Source organism: Alnus glutinosa, chromosome 7, assembly GCF_958979055.1.
Source record: "Alnus glutinosa chromosome 7, dhAlnGlut1.1, whole genome shotgun sequence".
In the NCBI taxonomy this organism is placed as follows: Eukaryota; Viridiplantae; Streptophyta; class Magnoliopsida; order Fagales; family Betulaceae; genus Alnus; species Alnus glutinosa.
In genome coordinates, this window is record NC_084892.1 from 29936046 (window position 1) to 29957661 (window position 21616).

The 21616-nt window shown below is 34.5% G+C and overlaps 2 protein-coding genes across 3 annotated transcripts; one reads left to right on the top strand and one right to left on the bottom strand.

The window, feature by feature from the left end:
* The first annotated feature begins 6492 nt into the window (after positions 1-6492).
* LOC133872203 (uncharacterized) lies at positions 6493-11761 on the top strand. Of its 2 annotated transcripts, none has more exons than XM_062309648.1 (4): positions 6493-6949; positions 7058-7313; positions 10228-10352; positions 10999-11761. In XM_062309648.1, the coding sequence occupies exons 1-4, from the start codon at positions 6830-6832 to the stop codon at positions 11443-11445; spliced, it is 948 nt and encodes a 315-aa protein (XP_062165632.1). In that variant the 5' UTR covers positions 6493-6829; the 3' UTR covers positions 11446-11761. The 2 variants fall into 2 exon arrangements, with proteins under 2 accessions (XP_062165632.1, XP_062165633.1); XM_062309649.1 differs by having other exon boundaries at positions 6495-6949; positions 10231-10352.
* Positions 11762-15171: 3410 nt separating this feature from the next.
* LOC133873914 (leucine-rich repeat receptor-like protein kinase PXC2) lies at positions 15172-19613 on the bottom strand. The gene is made up of 2 exons (XM_062311717.1): positions 17451-19613; positions 15172-16876 (listed from the first exon to the last, which is right to left on the bottom strand). Exons 1-2 carry the CDS (start codon positions 18902-18904, stop codon positions 15436-15438), a joined length of 2895 nt encoding a protein of 964 aa, XP_062167701.1. The 5' UTR covers positions 18905-19613; the 3' UTR covers positions 15172-15435.
* Positions 19614-21616: the final 2003 nt, after the last annotated feature.

Here is a 21616-nt window from a genome sequence, read left to right on the forward strand (position 1 = left end):
GCGTCGTTTGTTTTATAGGCATAGGAGTATCTTTCGATGTAATAATTGGAGCTTCCATTTTGTTTAGCGATTTTAAAAGGTGCATATGTTTTTAAAAATTTAGATTTTTAAACCACACACCTTTTTTTTCTTTTTCTTTTTTCAAATAGCTATTTTTTTCAAACTTAACATTTTTGCAAATTTCTTATAAAATGCGCATTTGGCTACAAAATCATATACCCAAATGTATTTTATGAGTGCGTTTGAGATTGTGATTTGGTAGACAATAAGTGTGATTTTAAACTAAATAGCAGATCATAAATTGTTTAGGAATTGCGTTTTTAAAAATTGTAATTTAAAAACACAGATAATCTCTTTTTTAAAATCGCAGTTAAGATGGTACTTTTTTGAAAACGTTGAATTATAAAAGTTAATTTACGATTTTAAAGGCTAAACTGCGATTTTATTTGTCTCGGGAGAGTGATTAAGTACAATTGTCACAAAAGTCGATAATGACGGAGTTTTTCTTTAAATTGGATTAGAAGAAACACGTTTTTTGTTTTTAATAAAATTTCTCTCAACTCTTTTAATTCTATTAAAAAAGTATGCACTTCTCACATGCTTAAGAAACACGTGACAATTTTATAAGCTGAATTGAAAGAACTTTCCCTAATCCAATTTGAAAAGAAAACTCTATCCGTCGACAAGGAACAAGAATTTATTATACCTATATCACACCGATTGATGTAGCGTGTTTTACGCGAATTAGCATTTTAATTTTATTTATTAATGTGATTTTACACAACCCATGAAAGACTATAAGCCTATAAAACCATCTGAATCATAGCGTAATTTAAGAAAACAATGGCTTTTCATTCCTTTCCATGTTCTTCTTTACATGATGATTCGTGTATATAAATAATATAATATATATATATATATATATATATATATAGCATCTCGAAACTTTGCTTATACTCACCAAAAAAAGAAGAAAATTGTCCCCTCGGCAATCTTGAAGCATTCATTTCAAACCCGTAGTGATCTACTAAAAGCCTTCCAAGAGCAGGGATGTTTTGGATCTGGGACCTCCCTCTCCCTCCTGCCGCCAGTGCCACCACGCTTTCTACAAAGAATGGGCTTGAGCAACTTCTTGAGGACCTTGCGGAAAGCCGACCCATCACGTCGTCGACGCACCTGCGCAACCGTAGCCCGAGCAGTCGTCAGGACTGGTCCCTGGGGACCAACCACTGTTGGCTCTGAAAGGCTCCGTCGCAGCATGGCTTGGCTCAGCTGCACCTCGAAGGAGATCCTTTCGAACCGATCCAACAGTGTGCTCTGCTCATCTCCAAACTTCTTCAGAACCACTTCTATTTCGTCCATTGCCTCCAAATGCTGAGCAAATTTCATTGCCTCTCACTTGTTTATACACAAAATACAATAATCTGTTAGAATTTAGAAGTGAGATAGGCTTAGAATTTATCCAAGCAAAGTATCAACACAAAAGGGAACTGAAAAGGCTGTCAAAATGTCGTTGCACTCACCCAATTACCCCCAATTCCCAAACGAAAGGGCAGTAATAAAAGTAAATGAAATCAGTCTTTATAATTACGGCCTCGTTTGGTTTGCGGATTAGACCCATGGAAAGGAATAACTATTCCTACTGAATAGCTATTCCTTTATTTGGTTGTATATTATTTAAGAGAATAGTTATTCCCACGGAATAGCTATTCCCTTACGAAGAGGAATAGGTATTCCACTAAAAAAGGAGTGGAATACCTATTCCTTTCCTGTGGAAATAAATAAAATTCTTCTTTTGCCCAAAAACCCCAACTCTCTCAACACCCAAGTCTCTTATCCTTCTCTCTCTCTGTTTCTCAACTCATGGTGTATTTGGATACGAAATGTTGAAAATAAAATATAATTCTGATTCTACTTTTTTCAAAAATAAATCATATTTTATTCAATTTTTTCAAAAACAAATCATATTTTATTCAACTTTTTATAAACAAATCATATTTTATTCAATTTTTTTTTTCTAAAAAGTCAAAACTCAAAATTCGCAAACAGAATAAGAATTTAATTCTGATTTCAAAAATTTATTACTCAAATGCACCATCAGTATCTCTCTCCATCTCTGCAATTATATTCTCATCCCCCTCTCTCTATTTCTCAACCCAACTTAATTTGTTGTGGGTTAGTCTTTTTTTTTTTTCTTTTTTTTTTTCTTTTTTTCCTCCTATGATTTAGCCTACAAAATGCACTTAGACGTAGCAAAATGAGTACCTCTTAATATCGGGAGGACTTCAATTGCCTGGCGGAGGTTTGAGAAAAACTTTGTAAGCAAAGAACAAATGTTTGTTGCTGAAAAACAAATAAAAAATAATAAAATAAAAATGGCTTTGCAGATGATTTAATTTTTTATGATGATTATGTTTTTTTTTTTTTTTTTTTCTTATAAATCATTTTACTTTGTAAGCAAAGAATGAATGTTTGTTGCTGTAAAACAAATAAAAAAGAATAAAATAAAAAGAACTTTGCAGATGATCTATTTTTTTTCTTTTTATTTTTTTATGATGGTGATATGATGATTATATGTGTGTGTGTGTGTGTGTGTTTTTTTTTTCCTTACAAATCATTTTGTAGCGTAATTGTATATGAAAAAAAAAAAAAAAAAAAAGCCATGAACTCTATGAAATTAAAAAAAACAAAAAAAAGGTCATAATATGATTGTTTATGTTTCTAAAATAAAGAAAAAAAATGTCCATAAGAATATAAATTATATTTTTATTATAAGGGTGTTTTAGAAAATTTGATTATAATATGATTCCATTCACCAATATATTGCACTGTACCAAACAAAAGAATACATATGCAATGTTCTATTCCACCGTTACAACCAAACAAAAGAATAGGAATAGTTATTCCATTCCACCTTCATCTATTCCTAGGAATAGTTATTCCTTTTCCTAATGGAATAGACATTCCGCAAACCAAACGAGGCCTACATCTATTTGCAAAATGCCCTTTCAGGTATGATATTGGCTGGCTGACCCCTCTCTATGGTAAATAAAAAAGTAAATGAGACACTAAGATATAATTTTTTGGCTACTTTTGTCACACGTAATGACTTTTACTTTTATTTTTTATTTTTTATTTTTTTTTAAAAAAAAAAAAACTCTTAAAGCTAATTAGAGGACCACATTGCCACATGAATAAGGTGTTCAAAAGTTATGTTTTGAAGTGATAAATATCATATCTCAAAATAAATAGATTCTAGCACCCAATTTTTTCAACAAATTTATGAAAATGGTCCAATGCTATTTTAGTACCAATCACATTACAACATATATATGTAACAAACAATAATAAAAAATAAAATATAAATATAAATATAAATTAAAAGAAAAACTAGAGGGGGTGGGTTTTTTTTTTTAAAAAAATTGTTTTGTATTTTTTTTAATATAAGTAACACGTATTATAATATGATTAATGCTGTCGTATTATTTTACGATTTTTATAAATAAGAAAAAATTGAGAAAAAGTAGGTGTAGTGACTTTTTTTATTATTATTCTTTTTACCACGTGAAACTATCAATCAATTTTTATACCTCACAAAACTCACAAAACTTATTACATAATAAGTCGTGTAACAAGATCAATTAATTTTGCACTTTCTCATAAAGTGAAAAGTGAAAACAGGATTCACGGCATGGATTTGGTGTTTTTTTAGTATAAATTTAGAACGTTATTAAAAAATTATATTTATACTATTTAAAAAATAATAAATGTAATTCTTTAATTATATTTATGTCATTTCAAATGTATATTAAGAGATTTTTTTTTATTTTTTTTTTTTGGAACTATAAACTTAGTACTCTCTGCATTCAATTAATACCCATTATTTTACCTAAACTTTTGTGCCACATCATGTCAATTGTCCAGTGGGAAATAAATGATTTTTTTTAAGATAATCAACATTTTCCAGTGAGGTAGGATGGATATTGGGTTCATTTATATTCTTTCTACTAATTATATAGTATGCATAAATATTACTTAGATTTGCTCTTTAAAGCACCCCATTCGCAAATAGACAAAATCATTTGAAAATTCTTTGTGGTAATACATCTTTTATTACAATTATGTATAAACTCACGTTATAGTTTATATTTTATAAAATATGCATAAAAATATCAATTACTACATAAAATAATACGTCAATTTGTAAATATATAAGTGCTATTAGTTATATATATTATCATACGGTAATTCATATTTTAATGATTGATATAACAAATATCATAAAGGTCACATCAATTTATAAACGATTCAAAGTAAAAATTGTACTTTTCTTAACGATACTCAAATCATTTTATCACAAAAAATTGCGAATAATAAAATTTACCCCATTCTCCATATGAACGTGGAAGCCGAAGGCATGAAAGAAGTGGTAGAGGTAAGAACTTAATTACGCTTCTTTTTTCTTTTTTTTTTCGCTTTATTCTTTCTTGCACGAAAGGAATCATGTCATACTCTTTCTCTCGCTCTCTTTTAGGAGGCTTATTTCTGACAAAAGTTGCAAAAGAAAATAAAATACTTAATTACGCTTTATTGTGTTACCATAAGCTTTTTGTTCACCAAAATCAAACCCAATTATAGTGGGTCAAGATTTTGGGCCTCTTATGAACCTTCTGTGGGCCTCAGTTTTGTCAAAATATTGTGTAGGCTCAAGCCCATCTCCAGAGCCTTGCCTTTCAAATACCGGCCCAATATCAAATATTACTTAGGCCTTGGCCCATGCACATCAGGGTCAAGATTCTGTACAATTTTCAAATATTCATCCATTAAAAAGTGGGCTTAGCCCAAATACTGGCCCAATATCAAATATTACTTGGGCCTTGGCCCATGCACAACAGGGTCAAGATTCTGTACAATGACAGGCTCATGGCCTCGTGGGCATATTGTCACATTAGTCCAATGAAATAAAAGTGTAATAATTAGCATTACTCTTCAACCGAGTAATGTTATATGTGACATGCGACCTTTAAAATGAATATTGGATTAAAATTTAAGAGTGATCATCATCAAATGTAATGGTAATTTTAAAAGTTACATTACATTTTGAAAATAAAAGGGGAATGAAATTCCTACGTATAAATTACTTCCTCTTCAACCAATCTAATTCATTAATTTCAAAGAAATGTTAGAGGTACTAAATCTTTTATTAAGATATGAGTACTAAGATGATATGGAGCTTATTCATTGGTACCTATATCATTTATTTTTATTAATTGTTTTGATCATCTTTAATTAATGAGAAATGCTAGAGATACTAAATCTTTTATTGAGAGATGAGTAGTAAGATAATGTGGAGCTTATTCATTAGTACCCGTCGCATTTCTTTTTAGAGTAATGATTCACTACTACCCAGTAGCGGATCCAGGCTTTAAAAGATGGAGGGGTCAAATCGAAAAAAAAATAATAATTTGAGGGGGCAAAATTGAAAAAATTAAAAAATTAGGGGGTAAAATTTTTAATTTTTAATTTTTTTTTGGTGAAAAAAAAAATTTAGAGGAAAATTTTGGGGCTTGGGGGGGCCAGGGCCCCCCTTAGCCCCAATGTAGGACCGCCCCTGCTACCACCTAAATATACAACTTTTTACCACCTTGTCTATGTGGCAAGGTGGTCCCTCACCTTAATTTATTTTTAAAAAATAAAAAAACTCAAAAAGTAGTAGGGGACCACCTTACCACATAGACAAGGTGGTGAAAAATTATATATTTGGGTAGCATTGAATCATTATTCTTCTTTTTATTAGTTGTTTTGATAATATCTAATGAATAAGCTATATATCATCTTAATATACATATCTTAGTAACAGATTTAGTACCTCTAATATTTCTCATAATTTTTTACCACCTCAAGACATAACTCCTTACCACTTTGTCTACGTGGTAACTTTTTTCCCCAGTTAGCTTTAGGGTTTTTTTTAAAAAAAAAATAAAAGTTGCCACATGCACAAGGTTGTCAGAAGTTATGTCTTGAGAGTGATAATGTATCATATCTTTTTTCTTAAATTTAATTTATTAAACTAACTTGTGCTTTAAATACATAGGATTTTACTTATATAAAAAATAAAAAAAAAAAAGGATTTTAATATACATTTTTTAACTTATCGAAAATCATATATATTTGGAACTTATGTTTAATAGACTGTATTTAAATAATTTAACTCAGAAAAAACTTTATCAATGTTACTCTTAAGATTCATTTATCACGTTCATTCAGGCGATTAACGTTGTGTGTTTTAATATTTTTATTATTATTTTTAAATAATTGACATAAAAAATCACTAAAAATATGTGAGGCCAGTCCGGAATGAAATATTTACTTAGATTAACATTATTATTATTTTTTTTAAAGAAGAAAAGATTGATTAAGAAATTGTGTCTGACCAACAAACGGGTTTTCGTTTGTTCTCTGACATAGCCCAAGAAAAAATAAATAAATAAATAAAAAAAGAAAAAGAAGGAAAAGTCTCGGAGACTCCGAGTCTTGCTGAAGCGGACTTCGATAGCATTAGATCCCTGCAATCCAACAAGTCTCGCAAACACCAAATCCAAATCCCTAGAGCTTCTTATTTTCCAAATTTTACCCAATCGGGAAACAAACCCTGAAATTCGAATCCCCTAAATTGTTTTCCCATTTTTCCAAACTATCCTCAAACTAGCACTGCGTCTGCGTGTTCTCTAAGCTTTTAGATACTTGATCTAAATTAAATTCCCTTTCCTCGGTTTTTGGCTTTGCTCTCCAGCCAAAGTGATTGTCCTGATCCGGAACAGCGCTGTAAATGGGTAAAAATGCGTTTCTCGCAGTGCTTTTAGTGTTTCTGATTGTTGCCGATGTTTCCGATGCTTCGTTGCATAGAATACTCGAAAGGCTGTTGGGTGCGGCTCCTAAAGACCATGCAGTAAGTAGAAAGTCTCTTCTCTCTTTCGCTCTTTCTAATTGCTTTTCCTTATTACTTGTTTGGGTTGGGAAGCTATTACAAGGGTTAAGAAATGGTTTCTCTCTTTAGAGCTCTCCGTCGCCGAGTCCCTTTCCAGGTGGCAAGAAATCGGATCCTAAGCCAACCGACGGGTCAAAGAACAACGAACCGGAGCCTCCGGTGCCCAACAAATCAACCAAGTTGGGTCCCAAGGATCATCCCAGTGATAATAGTAATCAGACCGGTGGTTTGATAGCGGCGAGCACTGAGAATTGTGATGAGTCGTTGGATAAGAACTGCAAGGACAAGGGGACCATGACCGCCTGCGTCAAAGCCGTTCAAAGTGGTAAATTCATATGCTGCTCTTGGCCATACCCAGATAATCGTTTGTGTTTGTTGTGGATTTTTATTAAAGAAGAGTTATATTTTTGCAGTAATAGGATAGTGGTGAAATTCCAAAGAAACAAACTCTATTGTGAAAAATGTTTTGGTCGTGTATTCAAATGCTTTTGTGATTTAAATGGCATTGCGCAAGAAACTGGTGTAGAATTTGATTATGAATGTTTATTCCATTTCTGCCAACCCAACGAAATACGACTTCTCTTAGATATGGTGTTATGCTGGAAAGGTACAAAGTTGGTCTAATTTGGAAACATGGGGGAATTTACTTTATGACTAATATTCCGTCTGGTTTTTGGTTGCTTGTCTTATTTTATTAGTAGCTATTATTGGGGCTACAGCACTGACTACGCATAGGTTGTAGGAACATGAAACCATTCTGTTTCAATAGAGGTACGAGAAACAATTGGGGGCAGTGAAGGTGCAGTGGTTGGAGTTTATGAGCTGTTCCAACCACTGCTAGATGTGATTTCAAGAGCTGAACGAAAAGGAATATCACACAGAAGAGTCATGGATACTATGATGATGGTTAAGAAGCATTTCTTTGAGGTTAAAGTTGAGAATTTTCCTATTTTAATTTGAGAAACCCTATATTTATCCTTCCATCCTTTGAAAACCTCAAAACTACCCTCTCTTACTAAGCTTTGGCTCATTGCATGATGAAATCCAGGCAGCAAATGGTCAATCCTTTAGTGCTACTGCATTGTTTTGGTATCATAGATGTTTGCTCTTTTAACTGGCACTAGACTTAATGGTTGCAAATTGTATTTCTTTTTTATATCAATGTCCCAGTGTAATTAGTTATCAAAAACAAAAGGTTATCTGCATGCCTTTATTTTTTAGGGTTGTCATGTCCAAAGCCTTGTGCCCATCTGTAGAGATTGGAAAATTCATTTTAGACCCCAAGTTACAAACTAGATTACCAAACAAAACAATGATCAAGCTTACGCCGGACAGAATAGCGATTACTCTGCAGGCTAATCAACAAGTAGTTTGCAAGTAAGAAAATAGGAAATTCACCCCAAAAACAGAGGGAGACTCTGAATTCGATAAAATTATCAATAAACAACAACTCCTGGAAAACGCCCACAAGCCGGGCTAATATAGCTGAAAAATTACTAAAAATAGCAAAATCCCGAAAACTTTAATAAAATCTCCTAAGACTTGAAATAAATACAAATAAGCATATTATGGAAATACTTGGTACCAAAGAATATCTCCAAATTAATGGGAAATACTTGGTGCCAAAGAATTACCATATTAGGGAAAATATAATAACTATAATATTACTTGACGACAACGTAAATATACATATGGAAATTCTGTAAAAGATGAATCAAGGGATTTGTCGATAGTCTCTTCTTTCCTTCATTCCCTTGATGGATGTTGACGGTAGATATTTGTATTCTTCAAATATTTTGTACGATTCCTTCCATTCTCGGACTGATCTTATTCAAGAAATAATTTTCAAATCTTATGTCTGATTTTCTCCTGCATCACAAGCCAACCACCACAGTTAAAGTCACCACAATCAAACAAAGCATAAAATAGAGTAACACAAGGATTTAGTGACGAAATGAAAACCTTTTGAAGAACTAATCAAAAGTAAATCCAATCTGGGGTCCAGCCAACCGCAAAGGTGTCCACTATAAAAAATTTGTGTTACAACTTAGTCAACTTACAAAACCTTTCTAAACCTTGACTCAACTTGCAACTTCGGCAAATGACCCGTTCATCTCCCACCGCAATGACCCTAGAGCCTCTGGCTTTCTTCTACAAGAATCACCTTTACGAACAATCTTTGTTTGTTGCAACCTAGAACTCTAGTGGCTGAAAGTTTTTTTGTGGTTTGATTGATGATAAACGAGGAGAGGAATCAAATTTGTTTAGGCTCAAGATTGTTTAAGTTTCTCTCCAATAACAATGAAAAATAGCCTCTATATCTTCTGAAAATTGTGGGTCACTAGGCTTATATAGGTAGGGAGAAAACAGAGGTTTTAAAGCTAAGTCGAATAACAATTAATTTTGTGCGGCTTGTTCGATTGATTCAAGTTTAAGTTCGATCAATTGAACTTTAGGGTTTCAATTTCGAACAAACTTCAAATGACACTACAATCGAGGCTCTCGGGTTTTTGTATGACACACTTTGATCGAACTTGCGATCGTGCTTTTCTGGTAGTTGTTTAAAACTGTTGCATCACTTCGATCGAACCAAATACAATCAAACTTGCGATCGAAGCCTTCAAATCTTCAATTCCAGCTTTTCTTGAATCTCATTTTATACTTATGCAACCCTAAACCTGAACCTAAAATATTACATCCCAAACCATGTGTTTTGACACTAAATTTGCCAACACTAAAACCTAATAGAGATCATAACCTCTACATCATTTGTAGTGCTTTTCCTTTGATGGATTTGTTAGGGTTGTTTAAGTGTGCATTTTTTTTTTCTTGTACATATCTTCTATAAAGCTATAATTTTAAAGATATATTCTATGCAGTTTTAAATTGGACAAGCTATCATGCTACATTATCTTTTGTAAGAGAGCTCTTACAAATTCATTCACTTCCACTGTTTGTGCTCAGAAACAACCGAACCTTAGAAAGAAAGAGAGAGGGAAATGTGATTAAAAACAAAAAAGGCAAAGCAAGTGTTAAAAACAACTTCTGCTGCTCTGTTTTTGTTTGTATATTCAGTTACAACTCAGAAGTGAAAGGTCAAGATATGAAAAAGACTTTTTCATGCTTCTCCCTTCCTACAACGCAGTTAATTGAGGGCTCTATGTTGATCATACAATTCTATTCCATATATTTTTTGAAGAGATGAAAAGTTCTTAATTTACTTTCTCCTTCACTTGTAGCAGGGTCCAAAAAATTGGTTGTTCTTGTCCATAATGGTGGAGAGAGCACTCTGAAAGTGAATCTTACTGTGGAAAATCAAAGTGCTAATGAGCAGCTGGAAGTACCCAAAAACCAAACTGAAAAGGTATGGATCTTTCTCTGCCAATATCTTATTCTCTGCTCTATTATTTCTCTGATTTATGTTGTTATTTTATCCGATTTTCTTGGAAATGTAATGGCACTTGTATCTTTGGAAATAATGTTTCAATTGAAAGGTTGGATTGTGCTGTAAGCTATAGCCATCAGGAATATCTTCTTCTCTTTCTTTTCCTTGAACAATTTTAAATAAAGCTCTGCTTAATGAGAGACTTAACTGAGTATTTATGGCTCTCAAAGCATGATTATGAGTAATATATTCCTATCTTTTGAGCTTTTTTCCTTGGTTTATGGCTAAATACAGAGAAGGGGGATGGAGAAGTTAGGATGAATAGGGGAATAGTTCTTTTTTGGCAGTTTTTGGCTGAGATCTGCAATGAAAGACCCTCTCTTGTTTGGCCAGCTGAGTTAATGTTAAACAATATTAAACCCTCGGTTTAAAAGATTGTTATTGGGTCGTAGATCTTGCTGTCATATGTTCAATTGTTTCTAATGGATTAGATTCATATTCTGGAGCCATGGATGACCCAAAAATTTTCCATGGTTCTATTTTTAATCAAATTTATGGGAGACTACACTGGGCTTCTTGTAAGCACTAAGCAGATTTGCCCCACTGTTGCTTGTTTGTTTTTCAGATCAGTATCACGCTATCTAATGACAATAGCACCAAAATCATATTATATGCTGGAACTGGTGAATGCGTGCTTCATTGGGACCCTCCTGTAAAACGAAACTTTTACGTGGGTCTCCCACCTTATGACAAGCTAGTGACTCCTGTCAATGGTGCCTACTTCTTGATTCTTACAGCGCTCGTCTTTGGAGGGACATGGGCTTGCTGCAAGTTTCGGAAGAAGAGACACCCCGATGGAGTCCCATATCAAGAACTTGAAATGGGTTTACCAGAATCTGTTATAGCTACCAATGTGGAAACAGCAGAGGGTTGGGATCAGGGTTGGGATGAAGACTGGGATGAAGATAATGCAGTGAAGTCACCAGGACGTCTTGTAGGAAGCATTTCTGCAAATGGCCTTACTTCTAGAACTTCAAACAGAGAAGGATGGGAAAGTGACTGGAATGACTAGGTATTTGACAGCCAAAAAGGGATCGAAAAGAGAATTTTTGCTAAAAGGTAGGTGAGGTAGCAGAGGGTGGACAAGAAGTAAAAAAAAAAATTAAACTCAATGTACAACATTGTCAACAAATAGGATCATTGAGAAATTGAATATAGAACTGTCTCACAGTTTTTTTTTTTTTTTTGGATGAAAAATCTTGCTTCGTTGATCTTGTCAAGTAATAGTTGGAGCCCAGAAATGAGGTTTGTAAAAGTTGGGTTTTTTTTTTTTTGGAAGTACAGGAGTAAACATCTATATTTTCCTGCATTTTGTATTTTGTATTTCATTGTACTCTTTATCTTCATTTATTTTCTTGGAAGGCGGGGAGTGGGTTGGGGAATGGAGTAGGATTAGCCATTCGGGTCATGCCGAGGGGATATAAGATTTGGAGGTTAACTTTAATTTGGCTCATTTAATTAAACAGCAAGTGTCATTGAAGAAGGATAAAGATAACTTTCTATGCCAATATTAGGAAGGTAGTTCACTACAATGTTACTGCTTTGCTTTACAATACCTCATCATCCGCAACTAGCAAGTGTCATTGAAGAAGGATAAAGATAACACAACAGACAAAACATTATCTCAACAGGAACTCACTCATTAACGAAGGAACTTAGAAACAATTGTATTTGTCTTTGATTGGAACTCAATCGTTGCTCATGTTTGTATCCATCTTGTAATCTGAACATTGACTATAAATGAAATACACAGCAAACAACTCACGTCAAGGTGGGTGATACTTTTCTACAAACACCAAGTGTGCATCTTAACTTTTTAGTATGTTGGTGTCGCAATCTGTAAAGGCCTTTTTGGCATCGTCCGTTTAATTAGTAGACAAAAATAGCGATCTTTTAGATGTCGTTTCCCTTCTCTAAGCGGCTGTCTTTCTGTTGCAAACGACGTTGTTTCTAGGAAGAACGACAATTAAATACCGTCTTAGAAGACATGCAACACCACCTGCAAAGCTTTTTCTTCGTCCAAACAAAAACGGTGTAGTTTTTTTTTTTTTTTTATAGATCAAAACGGTATAGTTTTACTTTGTCACAACAACCGCATTTAAAGATGTCTAGTTCCTTCATACATGACAATAATATGAAATCTTGACCGAAGAAAAAAAATAATATGAAATCTTGACCGAAGAAAAAATCCAGTATGAAATTATTGTTACTTTAATCATTACTTGTTAAAAATTGCATTGTGGGTAGTAACATTCTGTCAGAACTCTATAGTCGACGTCTACGACAAGCCATTTTATTGAACGCTGATTTGATAATAGCCTTTTCTTTTTTGACGACATACATAATGTTAAGACATTTTAATTTAGTCTATAACTTCATGACTTGACTACAAAGTCACAATCTATTTGATTCGGTACTTGATTTACTGTGTCTGATCTCATATTTAATGTAGTGGTTGACTCACCAAATGATACAAATCAATAAAATTCACTCTTGAAAATTGGCTTATAAGGAGGGTGTCAAATAACTTATATAAACGTGCAGTGGCGGAGCCACGTAGAGCCTTGGGGCCTCCCTCTCCCCCCATCCCCAAAGGTCCAAGGTTTTCTCAAAAAATAAAATAAATAAAATAAATCTAATAAAATAAAATAAAATTAAAATTGTATCCTTCAATTTTTTTATTTATTTATTTTTTTTTTCAGAATTGCCCCCTTAATTTTTTTTTTCAATCCTGCCCCCCAAAGCTGGAAGGCGGGCTCCGCCCCTATATCGTGGTTAAAATTACACTTAAATTATTTTGAACACTTAGGATCGTAACAACCGATTACATGTTGGAAGACGGTTCAACCTAGGACTTTGTGGTTGCCACTTTTATTATGGTGATTGAGAATAGAAGACCTATGGGCCTGTTTGACAAATGGTTGTAATTGTGAAATATTTGTTTGAGTAGTAGTAAAAGTGATTGATGTGATATAAAATATAAAAAAGTTTAGAATTGTTTTATAAAAAATAAAATAAAATAAAATAAAATTTGTTTTGTAATAAATTTTTTTTATTTGAATAATAATAAAAAATTATTGATGTGATATAAAAGTGAAAAAAAGAAAAAATATTTTTTATTTGATTATTTTGAAAAAAGTGAAAAAGATAAAAAAGGAAATGAGAGTTGTTATATTATTACCACTTTTATTGTTCTGTATTTTTTTTTGTTATTGCCATGTTAGTTATTTACCAGACTTCTTCAGTGGGTTGTCAGGCAAGTGTGACCAGGGTTCCTCTTCTCCATACTTCTTCTCCCTCTTTCCCGCTTTCTCCTTCTCCCTTCAACTTTCCTCTTGGTATCTACTGATTTTAGGGCATCAATATTGGTTATTTTAAGCATTTTGGAGTCATTAATCATGAATAGTGCTTTGAAGATGCTTTAAAGAAACCAAGCTATGATAGGCCATAGGGTTTGGTTCAAGTCTTCCCACTTTTCAAGTCTTTTTTTTTTATTTTATTTTTTCGTTTGACATTCAGTCATTTTAGAACTTTCCACCTGTTTCATTCTCTTGAAACTTGATAAGGGAATGTTTGTTAATTTTGTTTCTGGGATGCTGTTTTTTTATTTTTAGTTTGAAAAATTATTTTGACGTGAAAAATTGCTTTTGTGTTTTGAATAGTTCCTTAATATATTTGTCTCCAGAACAAAAAACAAAAAGGCAAACAAACATGATTATAAATCAACAACTAAGCACCAGACAACGTAACTACTTTATTTGTTGAAGTTTTTTTATTGTTCATTTTATTTTCAAAATAAAAATATTAATAAACAACTGAAAACACTAATAAAAAATAAAAAAATAAAAAAAATAAGTCTCCTAGAAAAGCATTAAAAAAACAAAGTCATTATATCTGGTATACTGTTTTCTTTAGTTTCAACCAGACATAAGCAATCAAGAACATGAAAAGTTGGCACTGTTGGACATGGCAGGATTGTCGAGCACTAGATAATTACCATTCAAAAAACTCATAAGTGCTGCTGAGGACCCCCATGTGATGTGCTTTTATGATGTCGAAGCCCACTTCATTAGGCTCGCTTTTGGGTTTCCCAACACGGTTTATTTAAATTAAACTTCACATTTAAGCCTTAATTATTAACCATACCTCTGCAAAAACTGAGTATGAGTATCAGAGTATGAGTATGAGAGAATAAAGAGGCACCATCTGAGCTCACTTTCAAAGAGTGCATTGGCTACATAATTACCACCAGTTGGTTGGGGATACGTAGAAACCAAGCCAAATGAGAATTCAAGATTGAATTGCTGATAATTTAAGACTACTTTTCTTTCAACAGCATGCTCTATCATAATACTCCATACACTCAGATGGTTGGAATTCTCTTTCTGAACTTAACCATAATAGCACTTTACCCGTTGAGCACACCGCCAAGAGAGACTGACTGGCGCTCCTTTCAAGACGGATCGAGTCATAAAAACATTCAATTCTTGTGGCTTGGTTATCATTCTGCTCAACTCCGTTTGTTAAAATTGTTGTTTTCTATCTCTTGTTTTTCTTCTCAAAACAAAAACATTAACAAACAATTTCGGATACGTGGATTAGATATAATATGTTACGATACTATTTTAATCCAAAAACTTAAATCTAACAGATTTTGTCCTAATAACATTATTCTTGATACGGAATACTATCACTTAAATATTGAAGCAAAAACAAGGCATTCAATCAATGTGATCCATACTCAAGAAATATCGTCTTCATAAATATTTGATCAGTTCCATTTCCATATGAAACCGGGGAAAAGCAATCCAGTAATACAACTGAACAAAATCAATAAAAAGAAGAAACAAAATTAAACAAGAAACAAATGATTGTGAAGAACTGGACCTTCAACAATCTATTCTTTTTCATGTATTGGCTAAAACAAACAAGTCGGATTTATGTTCACCGGAATTTGAATTATATGTTGCCTTTTCTCAATCCCTACAACTTACATTTACTCTTAAAATTCCTCCTGGCCTTCTGAAGGGCACTGGACGAGCTCTAAAATATTGATCACCTCACTCATGTCTGGTCTGTTTGATGGAACCTGAGAGGCACATATTAAACCAAGCTTTATAACTGGAATTGCCTCCTCTGCTGGAAAATTATGCTGGAGCCTCCCATCAATACAATCCTCCACCTTCCCTTCCTCCAATGCCTCTCTCACCATGTCACAGAGCACCACCACATCATCCTCCATATATTCTACAGGTCTTTTTCCTGTAACCACCTCCAAAACCAAGACCCCAAACCCATAGACATCGCATTTCTCGGTGATTTTCACAGTTCGACATGCGAACTCAGGAGCCATGTACCCAAGAGCACTTTGGATTTTGCTGCTCAAAACACAATGGTCTAACATTGGCAACAGCCTCGCAAGGCCAGAATCTCCGACTTTTGGCACACCAGAGCTGTCTATTAGAACATTTGTTGATTTCAGGTTGTAGTGAATAATGTTCAATCGGTGCAAATGGGCCAAACCTTTTGCCATCCCCAGAACAATGTTGAACCTCTGCCGCCAAGAGAGGCAGTTTCCATTGTGTCCATCATGGAGATGCTTATACAAACTCCCACAGGAGACGTATTCATAAATAAGGAGTTGCAGAGATGGAGTCCAGTAATACCCTTCAAGGGCCACAAGATTATGGTGCCTGATCTTTCCGAGTTTCTTCACTTCCCCCTCAAAATCTTCTTGGGACTTGATCAAACCCGAGATTGTTAGCTTCTTGATTGCAACTGAACGCCCATCTCGAAGGACTGTTTGGTAAACAACTCCAAATCCACCTCGACCAAGTTCACAGTCCTTGTTGAGCAGTGCATGAGCCCCCATGACAAAGTCAGCATCACCAGAAAACATGACAAGCTTGCCATAGTTTGGATCATTAGTGGGGGAACAACTGAAATCTTCCCCTCCAGGAAATGCAAGAGGATCAGCAGTGCGTGACATTGAAGACCGCGCATGGATATTCAGGACTGTAATAGATATTACACCGAGAGCAATGAACACAGCTGCACCAATGGCAATGAGGGCGGAGATGCTGAGTACAATTCTGTGATGATTCGGAGAGGAAGAACTGGCAGGAGAGGAGTTGGAAGAATTAGGATTAAGAACAAGAGGTTTAGGATGCACAGCAGGGCAGGAGCGACCAACAACAGAACCACATAGGGATGGATTACCAGAGACAGATGAGGGAGAGATAGTGTTGAAGAAGCCCCCCACTGGCAGCTCACCTTGAAGGTGGTTGTGGGAGACGTTAAAAGAAACTAGGTGGGAAAGATTTGTCAGCTCTTTGGGTAAGCTTCCAGAGAGTTTATTCAAAGATAAGTCGACATATTGAAGATTGGTGAGGTTTGAAATGGCTGCAGGAATTGGGCCAGTGAGGTTGTTCTGAGATAGGATCCTGTACAACTCAACCAAACAGAACAAAAAAAAGAAGGGAATCTATTAGAACAAACAGGTTCCTTAGCTTACAATTTGAACGTACAAAATGATCTTAATGTCGCCACAAAAAGAAAGGTAAATGTTACAATTATAGAACAAAGAAAATTAAGATCACGAATACAAAGACCAGATCTTTCATTTATAACTAAAAAAATTAATGATCAAACTAGCACGCCCTTCTCAATCAGCTCCATGCTTAGTACTACCAGAAAGATCTAATTACGACTACTAAAATAACTGAATTTGTCCAGCAGTGTATCAGCAGAAGGCCGAATAAATCATCTAAGTACTTTTAATCTTTTCTCCTATCATATGTGCCACCTGAGCAATGCTTAAGAGAAAATTGTGGGCAGGTTCAATTGTTTTAGACCATAAATGTAGTGTATTGGCTTTTTATAAAGAATATTAAGGGAGTACAAAGTACCTCTGTAAGCTTAAAATTTCGCACTATTCACATAGCTTCAAAGATTCTCAATCTGCTTAATTGACAGAAAATAGTAAAGCATAAATTAAGAGAGCAAGAGAGAGCTTACAAAGATGTTAGAGATGAGCAGTTCTCAACTTGGATAGGAAGTTTCCCAGTTAAAAAGTTCTTCTGGAGCCTCAGCTCCTTAAGTGAAACTGCTCCTCCGATTTCAGAAGGAATGCTTCCATCTAGCCGATTGTTGCTTAAATCAAGAACGTGTATAGATTTCAATTCACCTATGCCAGCCGGAATAGTACCAAAAAGTTGGTTCCGGGAAATATTCAAGAACTGCAAGGAACTAAGTACCCCAATGTTAGCTGGAATTTCACCAGACAATGCATTCGAAGATAAATCCAAGACCTGAAGACCTTGATAAAACATTGCTATTGATGTGAGCGATGAATATTGCACATTTCCACTGATTCCGTTTTCAGGAAGTGAAACACTTCGTACAGTCGGCTTAAAAATCCAGGAAGGAAGATTGCCTGCCAACTGATTATGGCTAACATCCATAGCCAAAAGGTTAATGCAATTTGTCATTGACTCTGGCAAGCTCCCTGTAAACCGGTTCCTGGACAAGTTTATATTCTTCAGTAATTGAAGATTTCCTATCGAAATCGGTATCCAACCGGAAAACCTATTCGAAGAAAGATCCAATGTCTCAAGGCCTCTCAACTCTCCAATCCAATCTGGAATTTCTCCTGTGAACGAATTTCCCCGTAAACTCAGAGAATTACATGAACCAAGTCTCTGCAGCGACTCTGGGAGGCTCCCTGAAAGGAAGTTCTCACTAAAATCAACCAATTTTAGAACAGAACAATCTCCAATATCCACCGGAAGCTTCCCGGAGAACCGGTTCTTGCTTAAATTTATCGCTCTCAAATCATACAAAGCTTCACTTCCTACAGGAACATCTCCCTCCAGCAAATTATCAGACAAATCAAGCACCTGAAGCCCTCTCAAAAACCATATTCCACCCGGCAATTTCCCAGAAAGCTGATTGGACGAGAAGTTTACAGACCCCAATGTCGAGCAATAGCTCAAAGAGTCGGGAATATTTCCAGTGAGATTGTTCCCGGCAAATGAAACCGCTCTCAAGGACCGACATTGTTGAAAAAGGCCATCTGGGATCGACCCATAGAGCTTGTTCTCACTAAAGTCAATAACTTGTAAGCTACGAAGGCGAGCAAGATCAGGGTTTATAGTCCACGTGAAGTTGTTCTTGGACAGTGACAGAGTTTGAAGGAATTGCAGCCTCAGGAGGCCCCTGTCGATGTGACCGGAGAGAGAGAACCCGTCGAGAACGAGCTCAGAGACCCTGTTGGTTCTCGGGTCGCATTTGACTCCGACCCAGTTGCAGGGACTGTCATCGTCTTCGTTCCAAGATGCGAGCTTGGCCTTTGGGTCTTGCAGACCGGCCTTGAACACAATCAAGCCTAAAACATCATCATTGAAAACTGGGTCTGGAGCATACACAAGGGCAGGAGCACATAGAAGAAAAAGGACTAGCGTGTATAGCATTCTCAGTTCAGTTCGACCTCACTCTCACACACAGTTTCTATACGAACAGAGACCACAGTGAAGCTCTGTGTGGTGAAGAGAGGCCAAAAAGGACAACGAACAGAGTGATAGATTACAGAATATGAAAAGCTTAGAAAGAACAAAACGGAGAATGCACTTGCATTAGCTACGTCGGACAAAAACAGAAGGAACAAATACAAAACTCAAAAGTAAAGGAATCCCAAGCAACAGAAAACCCACCTTCCTCGTTCTCTCCGTACAAATTTTCACAAAGCTACGAAAAAAAGTACTCAAAAACCAAAAGACTAGTTATTAGTCTTCAGCAAAATTCACTGTATAAACACTGTAACCCATTACTGTGCAAGACCTTAAAACACACACACACACACCAAAAAAATAAATAAATAAATCTTGGCGAAGAATCGAAGATTTGAGTACAAGGTTGTGTTTTTGAGTTACTAGACTACTGAGGTAGCGCCGGAAACGGTGGCGGAACCTGACACGCGTCGCCGTAACCGAGAAGTTCGGTGTGGGACTCGACCCGAAAAGTTCGCCGGGCAAGCGCCGAAAGGGATGGGAGAGAAAGAGAGAGAGAGAGAGCTAAAGGGCCATTAAAGACGGGGTGACAGAGTTTGGTCTGAGAGATAAAAAGAAACGAAGAACAAAATAAGTCTCTTCTGAGAGCTGCAGAGAGAGTAAAGCATTTAAAAGCTTCTCTAACAGCGATAACGCAGAGTGCAGGGAGTGCCAGCCTTTTCACTTTGCCTTTCTTGGTTGCCGTGGGGACCGCATTCGGTCAAACAAGAGTCCTATGTGTCATCCTCGCTGGCACTTCAGCCATAAATTTCTGCAATAAATAACTAAAATTAGCAATAAAATGTTTTCCATTTTTAAGTGAAGTTTTTAGATAAATTATGAAAGATTAAATTTTAATCTATCTAACAATACATACGGGTGCCACATTGTACATTTATTTATTAGTTTTATATTATTATATTCTTATAAACACACTTGTTAATTTATATGTCATCTAATAAGTGTCACGTAAATTTACACATTAATTTATAAAAAATTTAAAATAAAAATTATAATACTTTTAGTCACAAAAATGAAATTGTTAATATTTATTTAATCATATTATCCTTAAATTTATATCCATTTCTTATTGGATTTAAATCATCTTTTTGAACTCATCTAAGAGAATTATGAAATAATTATTTTTATTACAATATGTAGTATTTATAAACTTTTGATAGTAGAAAACTGTTGTTAATTTTTTTCCTGAGCTATTCTAGCTTATAATATTCAGTTACGTTGTACTGGTCAACGTACTTATTTTGGCTTTTACGTTGCTGGCATAAAAAAATTGACAATTTGCAGTGAATAAAAAAAAGAAAATCGTATTAATTAATTTTACACAGCTTCCACAACACCTCAGCTCTCTAATCGATGTTACTTACAGAATTATGTCTCCGTCTTAATTACGTTTCTCGGGGCTCTCATAAGACAGCCTATTAGTGGCGTAAATGGCGCTTCATTCATTATTTATCTTGACTACAATAACTTCCTCCCTCCAAATTCTATCATCAACAAAAAAAAAAAAAAAAAGATAATAATGCAAAATCATTTTATATGAGTAGTTTTATTTATTTGTATTCGGATATAAAAATTGGCTCATTTGTTAAGGAACAAGAAAAAAAAATAAAAAATAAAAATCTTTATCTTAATGTTTGATTGAAGTACTTTTGATTCGGGTGAAAACTTGATTATGATTATTGGTTATTGACTAAAATTGGTAACCGTAACTAGGGTAGCCGATTCGTCAAAACCGCCAACCAGGTAGCCGATTAACCGGTTATTTAATAACTGGCGGTTAGCGGTTAGTATCCGATTATTCGGACTGGTAACTAACATTTTAAAAAATTGGGTGCTTAATTTAGGTATTGAGCCTACTCTTTGGGCTTAATTTAGACTTTTTTAGCCATTTAAAAAAAATAAAACATTTCAACCTTTTTTTACCCAATATGTTGATCTAAGTTGAATGAAAATTAAAATGTAAAACTCTAAATTTTTTTTTTTTAGTTTTATATATATATATATATATAATTATCGGTTATTTCCAATCAAGTACCAAATTAAATGGCCTATTACCTAATTACCGATTACCGATCAATTATAACTGACCGACTTTACACTCTAACCTTTTGACCAAATGAAATTGGTTCTGTCAACACCTAAATATATTAAAAAGATGGCTGAAATTATCAAGATCGTTTGGCTAAGGGGTAATTTAACCATCCTTCTCTTTTTTTTTTTCTTCATATTTATATTTTTATATTATAAGTAATAAGAGTCATAATATAATTGAGTCTGACATGAGATATTTTAACAAATTCCGTTTGTCAAGATGTTGGACGGAAGTCGAAAATAAGAATTTTTAGTCAAAAACAATTTTTAGTCAATTTTTATACCGAGCTAATTGTAAATTAGTACAATCCCAATAATTAATTTTGCATTTGTTTTTTCCTAAACGTTCAATGTATTGACCAAAGTCTGTAATAACCACGTGATCTAGGAGCTGACTCTTTTGACTTTTGAGGTCCTCAAATGGTCAAACATGTGTTTGTTTGTGAGGCCATCGTGGGCTTTTATGTGGAGACAACGAAGAAAATCTGTTTGAGCTTCTCCTATTAAAAGTATTTATTCCATATA

Coding starts and splice junctions, on each gene's coding strand:
- LOC133872203 (XM_062309648.1), top strand. CDS start 6,830: ATGGGTAAAAATGCGTTTCTCGCAGTGCTTTTAGTGTTTCTGATTGTT. Junction 6,950..7,057: donor CGGCTCCTAAAGACCATGCA/GTAAGTAGAAAG, acceptor TTCTCTCTTTAG/AGCTCTCCGTCGCCGAGTCC. Junction 7,314..10,227: donor CGTCAAAGCCGTTCAAAGTG/GTAAATTCATAT, acceptor CTTCACTTGTAG/CAGGGTCCAAAAAATTGGTT.
- LOC133873914 (XM_062311717.1), bottom strand. CDS start 18,904: ATGCTATACACGCTAGTCCTTTTTCTTCTATGTGCTCCTGCCCTTGTG. Junction 16,877..17,450: donor TGCTCATCTCTAACATCTTT/GTAAGCTCTCTC, acceptor TGAGTTGTACAG/GATCCTATCTCAGAACAACC.